Raw genomic sequence first — 8,029 nt, 5'->3', positions numbered from 1 at the left:
GTCATGTGCAGCATCTGTATCGAGGAATATTCAGGCTACAATGGAGGTTATGGTAGGTATTCAATCATCTCCTGCAATGCATGTTTTATAAAAAGCAAATCTGTGTTACAGTACTTTGGTTTCATCAATTCGTTATTACCGTACCAGATTTAACCATAGCTATAGTGAATTTGGGTGTAAATCCTTCTCCTCCTGGATGCTTAACAGAAGATTTGCAATGCTTTGCTCTTATAATGGAGTATGAAATGATGTAATTATATCGATTCTTTCAAAATGAATCAATATTTTGCGTCAGTTTTAGTAAACACAGACTTGAGTCTGCACATAGAAAGATGGCTTATCAACCTTCTAATGAGAGTGCACATGCACCACTGATAAAGTCATATGGAAAAGCTATTGTTCACAATGAGTGTCTACCTGTGTATAGATCTTTATTAGGTTTTGCTAATTATTATAGGAAACCTGACAATACACATGCCTTGTCAATAGGCATATTCATCTATTGTAAAATGTACCGATTCATTATTGCAAAAGCCATTGCAATAGAGCAAACATATAAAACCCGGTTCAGTCGTTTTCATAATATATTATAACTTGTCTACCACACAATAGATTTTTCTAATTGACTTGCAGGGAAATCATCTTTTGTTGTGTCTGAGAATTAAGAATTGTCTGGGATGGGCAATAACTGATAATATTGTTCTGTTGAAGCACTGTCCTCATACAGAATCAATAACGATGGACTTGTGCCAACGAAGTGACTAGGGTCATCTGGTAAAAAGTTCCCTATTAGACTAGACTTAAATATCTACCTCTATACTTCTATTTTGGTCAAGACGATCAAGATAGTGACAATTTGATCTAGTCTTTTATATGGAGTTTAAATTGCAGGGTGGCTAGCTGATTATTCTGTTTAGCAGCCACACCTACTTGCACTTGAACTGTTGGCTTATTAATTCATATAGTCCTTGGATTGCACACTCACAGCTTTAATTATCCTCTTCCTCTTAATTGGTAAAAGAATGGGGTTGGTCATGGTTGTGTTACTTATTTACTGGTACATGTACTATAGAATATTAGAATAAATTTGCTTTTTTTAAAGATATCTTAATTCAGATCCTGTGCAAGTCTATTAATTAGGTTGTAATACAAAGATGCAATGTTCCTAGAGCACATCTTATCATAAGTACAGTGATTTTTTTCTGTAACATAACACAGCCCATATTCTTACTCTGCTGTTTTCTGAACAGGCTTGGTCAGTGTTGGAGACATGCACTTCTACATGCATTCATGCAATAGTTTCTGAAAGCATGAAGGAAATGTCTCTTTCAAAAGTATTTTGACACTTGAGGACTGTTTACCCAGTGCATGTCACACAGGTTGACTTGTCAGTAAAGCAATAAACCTATCCATATGTTTTGTTATATGGCAGGGACAAGGGCTACTGTGAGTGCTGATTACATTGGGAAAGTGTTGAAACTTTCTATCCCAGGCTGTAGGATTTTAGAATTTTTTAAGATCTACATTTACATCGAGTTGGTTCAAGTGAAACATATACTCATTGAAATTACAGTGGAGGTATGCTAATTTCTAGGAGGATGAATTTGAAGAGATTGGAAATTTTGGGTGGACGCATGTTCTCCTCTTACTATTGATGGGAGAATTTGCATACAAGCGAAGAGTCAGAAATTCAATTTATATGTCAATTAGCATACAGATAACTGATTCTTACAATTAACTTGAAAATCTCTCTAAGAAGCAGAATAACTTTGGGTGTTGCTTTTAGGAATAGTGCCAGAATATTTTAATGTGGTAGAAAAAGTGAAATGCAAGGAGTACAGTGGTGTCTAGAGGTTTTGGCAAGATCTAGGAGCAGATGAGATGATTCACCAATGTGTGAACTTTCTCTTCTGAAAAGCATAATTGGTGGCTGGTAGATAAAGCTTTTAGCAGACATAGGCTCCAATCAATAGATCCATGGCTTCTGCACTCTTTTGATCTTTATTGAACACCTCACTTGACAGGTTAGATTATCCCAGATGCAACTTCTACATTAAAAAGCATCCGAATCTGAGCTTTGCCATTTTCTCTGAAGAAAAAAGTCACAGTGCTCAGGATGAGTTGTTAATGGAGTGGGTTGGATAAATTTGAGGGGAATTCCCTGGTCTTGTTCACCATGACATGCAGCCACTTAGCAGAGAACAAAAACACAACATATACAGTATCACAGTGCACTGGGGAATGCACTGACCCAAATAATTGTTTGGTTAATGATAATTGGATGTAAAAATGAGGAATGTTGTTGTTGATATCATTAAACATAAACATCACTAATTCAACATTTACTACAAGCTCTTATAAGCATTGGCAATCCACTCAACATGTTTAAAAAAATGTCACCAAAGCCCACACTTTTTCACTGCAATGGTACATATGTATTACCAGAAGTAGCAATGTTATTGCAGATGTTTTTTTTTTATGGTTTTACAGTACTTTCAATTACTTATGTCATATCAAATTCCATAACTGTTATAGAGCGGATGTGTTCGTAATCCGCAAATGTCAGTATATTTTGCTCCGATATGAATGATTATGTCCTGTGAGAAAATGTTGGTTTTGATGAATCATTCCATTTCACTGTATCAGGGAAAGCTATTTGTAGTCTATATATCGAATGGGAAAGCATTGGGAGAAGTACATCCATGAATGAATTTATTTTCTAATTTTGGCACAGCTGAACATATAAACATGTCAAGTGGTCAATAGTGCAGATTTCCTCTGCTTGATTATTTTGAAGTACATTTTTGTGACTTTCGTAGACTGTCACACATCCTGAGGAGTGGAAGTTTAAAGTCTAGCAGCTCATTGTATCTAAATGGTCATTCCTATTTAAGAATATTCTTCTCTCTGTTTAAGGGAGAAAATGGAATGCAGAAAGGACCCCCCTCCTTTGATGGGGAATTCTTGTACCGCTTTGTACCATGGACTTACGATAATTCTGTTATTTGTCATCTTGTTAACAAAGCACCACTATGTCATGTAAAGTGTATGTACACAAGATTACATTCTAGTTTTGAACAAGAATGCTGAATGCCATTTCTTTTTAAAAAGAGTTCTTATTTTATTGGAATTTAGGAATGTCAAACTGTAATTTGATGTACAAAGAGGGTGGTCTGGATAATTTGGTCTAATATTTATATTCATCTAGTTAACTAAGCATTCTTGGTCTCTGGATTATTGAAATGATAGACGTACATTTTCTTCTGTAGCCAGTTCGGTTGTTTACGGATGTTGGTCGTCACATGATCCAGTTGGAGTTGTACTCCAAGAGTCAGCTTAATTTCATTGATATGATTTTCAGTTTAATATGGATAAAGACCATTAAGTACTGGTAAGCAGCACTTCAAATGACATTTCCAATCAGATTGACAGGGAAAACCCTTTGAGTTTTGGACCTTGAAAATGAGAGTTTGATTTAGCATGATGACTGAACATAGTAACTGCATTATAGGATGTCTAAGGTGTGATTGATGAATTAATTCATATCATGTCAAATTCTGTTGTGTAAGTGATATTCAAAGACCATGCATTGAAGCTAATAATCTGTAAAGAATATGGCTTTTGCGGGGACAAGTTTCTTAGCCTTTTGTGCAAATTTCATTTGGTTTTCAATTTGTTTGATATTCACATTTGTTACCCCTAGAAACCTGAACAGAGAAAATAAAACATTTGACCTTGCTTTGCCCTTGAGGGACCTTACAAGGTTGTTGCCCACTCCATGGGCATTTAAAATTTACATTTAGTATAGTTGTATCTTGGAAAATGAAATATGCTTTACTTTTATACAATATATATTAATATTTCATTATTTTCAAATACTTGCATATAGTAATTTGATATGAGTTTCATATTGCTCAATTTAGAATTCTTAACCCTTTTTACATTTTGTTGAATTTCATGTCTTAGCATTTTTAATCTGTGTAATAGTGCCATTGTTAATGGACTCGGATAATATCAAGCATCACCAAGCTTTGAAGCTGAGACTGATATGATCTAGGGCCTCAGTTGGCCACTGTTGGATGCTAATGACCAAAATAACTTGATTCCCTGTCAGTGGTAAACGCTTTCTGAAAAGATTTGTATCCAACGGTAGGAGGTAGATTACTCAAGATAAAGGGAAGCACTGGCCAAACACAATGTTCCCGTTAAAATTATATGTATATATATTTAGACAGAACAGCAGCTCTGAGTTTTCCCAGCATTAGGATTGATTTTGTTTACATAGTCCCAGTGTCTCATGTCAATCGTGTACAGGTTGCAGAATGTAATTTATGACAGGTTAAAAACTCAAGCATACTTTTTAAGTTCTTCATGTAAGACAAAAGCATGCAGATGTTCAGCGTTTCCATTGTCACACAGGTCAAGTTGAAGCAATGTACGTCATAAGTTGTAGGAGCTGATTAATAAAATCATGATGTGCAGGTCTAATGGTCTTGTTATGCGCACCTTAATGTTCCCTATGTTACTAGGAGGTGAACATTCTTCATAGTTCACTTTGGTTGACAATTGGCGGATGTTACCAGACCTGACATCGTAATAATTGCATACGTGCTTATTAGAAAACTTATGTGACTGTTAGAAAACTTACATACGCAATCATTTTCAGAGGGCCGTGATCATCTGAGGTGCAGATCTATTAGATAGGGAAAGATATTGTTTTCTTTTTATAAAAGTGAGGACATTTTTGTGGTTGCTTTCTTTTAATGCTGCCAACATTGTACATTGGCCTAGCTGGTTCATACTTCTCGATTCTGATCTTTAGAAGGTAAAATTATGGTGATTATATTTTCCATTTGATGTTTAATGCGTGAAAAACATTATAATTATAGGAACATTAGGACATTATTTTTAAAATTTTCTCTTTTTGATGCCTGTACAATGTTTAGATTTTTAATTTTTTTTAGGAATAAGTAGATAATTTTATATCTTCACCATAATTTTGCACCCTTCCCCCTTTCCCCTGGGCTTATATGAATATACGTGTATGTCTTATTGTGATGTCCATTTAGCCCCTGCCATAGAGTTATATTGTTTCACATTGTCTGTTCAGATTGAAGAAACCAGCTGACTGGTTTCATTATGTCCAGGAATGTTGTTGGGAGATGGCTTACCTGTGCACTATATCACTCCGACGTCAAATATTTGCCTATTTATAGCCCAGATCGTGAGAGGGGACAACTGATGTGTGTCAGGCCAGCAGACTTTTCTATGCCAATTATATGAGACAGCTAGTATTCACAGACTGAAAGGTTTCGCCAGAGTTGCCAGCATTGAAACTGCTACATTCATGCATAAAGAGCCATGTTCGATGACTGTGTGTAATGAGGGTCATAATTTATGTTGATAAGATCCTGTTGCACATTCTGCCAACTTCTTTATCAATGCAACCTGGGTTTTGTTTGGGGTCACACCCTCATAACAAATGAAAGGTATATATATTTGCCTAGTAAATTATCTATCCCTTGAAGCTGAAACTGCAGTGTGCTTGCCAAAACTTTCTGGAAAGAGAAGCATGTCCTAGAACTCCCTATGATGTTACAGGATGGGGGGTTTCCTTCCAGTTCTGTGAAGTGGTTTCATAAAGCTTAGCCTGCACATTCATGCACATTCATTATTTACCAAGGCCTAACTATTTACCTAAATCTTGAAGAACATAATTTCCCTATCATGTTATATGGAATGCACAGAAAACATGCATTATTTTGAAGGGGGGAATCCCCCTTTTTTTTGTTAAAGAGAAATACCAGGTTATTGTTTAGTCATACAGGGTGGAAAAACGAGGCATCCTGTTTATAGAATTTGTGACTCATTATCATTTTACATGCTAGAGACGCAATGCCTCAGGATGAAGAATTTCGAAAAAGCACCCACTCAAAAACCAAACCAAAAACATATCAATGAAAATCCAAAGAGGCAGAAAGTCTAAAAAGAAAGCATACACATTCTCATGTAATAATTTCAGAATTGTTGAATTTTATTTCCTCAGATGTTGGGTTTTCAAACTGGGAATGATCATGATAAAATGCTTTACCCCGAAGTCTGTAGCAGAATTTTCCACTCAGGTACAAATCATATACACGTATCAGAAAACAGGGCAGACTGTCTGGCCTTGACAATCTAGGTTACAGCAACTGTTTTCTTTATTTATCAAAGATTTCCAAATCTCGACATCAGCTTCTGAAAGTTTTTTTCCCATTTCATTTAGCAACACATTTCAGAGATTTAATCCTTTTAATGTTAATGTAGTCTTGAGGTAAATAAGTATTGTGTCAAAGACCTATTTCTTTTCTTTATTGCATCCAAACACGAATTCCCAGATTCTCAAATTGCACAACCCCTGGGTAATCAGTTAATCGTAAATTCAGATGACCGTCATCTATGGGCCTTTAAGACCTCCCTGAATCTTGTATGTACTCTGCCTGTAAATGGCTACCATTGATTTCTTGGTTAGTAAATCCCTTATAAGGTGCAGTGCTTGGCTGAGGTAATTACAGACTTTGGAGTCTTGAGATTCTAGTCATGTTTTGATTGTATTGAAGCCTTGAACTCCCCACAAGGAGATCAGTCCTATCAATTGTTCATTCTGCATCTTGCTTGCTGGTTGCAGTCTGATGGGGGTAGATTTATACAACTGATCTGATAGTACGGAGGGTCACTGAGTGTAACACAGGTTCCTCATCATCCATTGGCATGCTATCCTCTGTTTACCGGCATGATCAAGGTCAAAATTGCCCAATGCTTTTGGAATTTTGATTAGCAGTACACAGTATTGGTGAATTGCGAACATACATGTATCTCTTCAATACATGATACCTGACAGTAAATGATATAAAAAAGAAATTTTCTTATATAAATTAATATACCTGTAGTATACCAGTACTCAAGTTTTTTTTAAGGGATGGGGATGTAAAGGCAATATAAAAAAATATCATATTGCGCAAACTTGTATACCGTTTATTTTCATTCTATAAATTTTGACAACTACTTTTTCATTCTTACAGGACCAGCAACGGTAAGAATGGTGTCCAATAATGGGCCACCTCTTCCAATGCCCATGCAGGTGGCACCCGGACACATGGTCCAACAAATTGTGGACGAACACGGGATATTGACGCATGTGTTCCTGTCTGCCCAGCCCACCTCAATGCCTGTCGGTGGACCCTCAATGACGGTAGGATATTATGTATGTATTCAGATTTTCTCCATCTTCTGCGCCTCAGGCTTGTATCTGTGGCAATTGCATGCTGCCTGATGGACCTAGCTGTCATGTGCTAACCTTTACTACAGAGAGAGGGGGACTATATCCAATAGGCCCACCGTCAGGCTGTTTCACTTTGGCAGCCAGCACCAAGCATTTTGTTAACTGTACAAGACAACTAAATTATCATGTATGTATTGAATGTATGATGCTTTAGCATAATGATTATCTTGTAATATGTTGTATAAAAAAGGGTCTCCTTTACATTACTGGTAGCCATAAACAGTACCATCCCAAATGCAAAAAAAAGAAGAAAAAGATTAATTTGGGGAAAATTTCATCAACTATGAATTCATCATTGATCTGCCAAAAAACAGACCAGTAAGATTGGCTACTTTACATTAGACATTAGATAGAGAAATAGGGGTTTGTTTAACAAGGTATTTTTTCTTTTCTCTAAAAATATATTGCCAGTAATAGTTGACTTGAATATACATGTCATTTAATGATATGATTAAATCTGTTTCCCAATTAGCTCTACTTTGGTGCTATTTTCCCTATTGAACAAGTATCTGTACCATTCCCAATTCTAAGGAAAAACCCCTGCAATGAAATCTAGTGTGTTAAAGACATCATTTCTCTTGCTAACTCTTGTGTTAGCTGGCACCTGTTGATATTTCTTTTTTAAAGACAAACATGTGATGATTCCACCGTGAACTTAGGTGCTTGATGCCAATTATTACAAAAACTGGTGATATTAATGGCATATGT

At 36.1% G+C, this 8,029-nt stretch overlaps 1 protein-coding gene across 7 annotated transcripts in view; it reads left to right on the top strand.

Moving 5' to 3' along the window:
- Positions 1 to 8,029, top strand: part of LOC105334248 (fibronectin type-III domain-containing protein 3a) — a 44,313-nt gene that overhangs the window by 16,807 nt on the left and 19,477 nt on the right. For 5 of the 7 annotated variants that reach the window (XM_066070315.1, XM_034472163.2, XM_066070316.1 and 2 more), the window contains one exon: positions 7,062 to 7,243. In XM_066070315.1, the coding sequence (XP_065926387.1) occupies positions 7,062 to 7,243 (182 nt within the window). Of the gene's footprint in view, positions 53 to 7,061; positions 7,244 to 8,029 lie in introns of all 7 variants that reach the window. The other 2 variants (XM_066070318.1, XM_066070314.1) reach the window with 2 other exon arrangements.

Source organism: Magallana gigas, chromosome 8 (genome assembly GCF_963853765.1).
Source record: "Magallana gigas chromosome 8, xbMagGiga1.1, whole genome shotgun sequence".
Taxonomy (NCBI): domain Eukaryota; kingdom Metazoa; phylum Mollusca; class Bivalvia; order Ostreida; family Ostreidae; genus Magallana; species Magallana gigas.
This window is presented reverse-complemented; position numbering and strand designations above follow the sequence as displayed.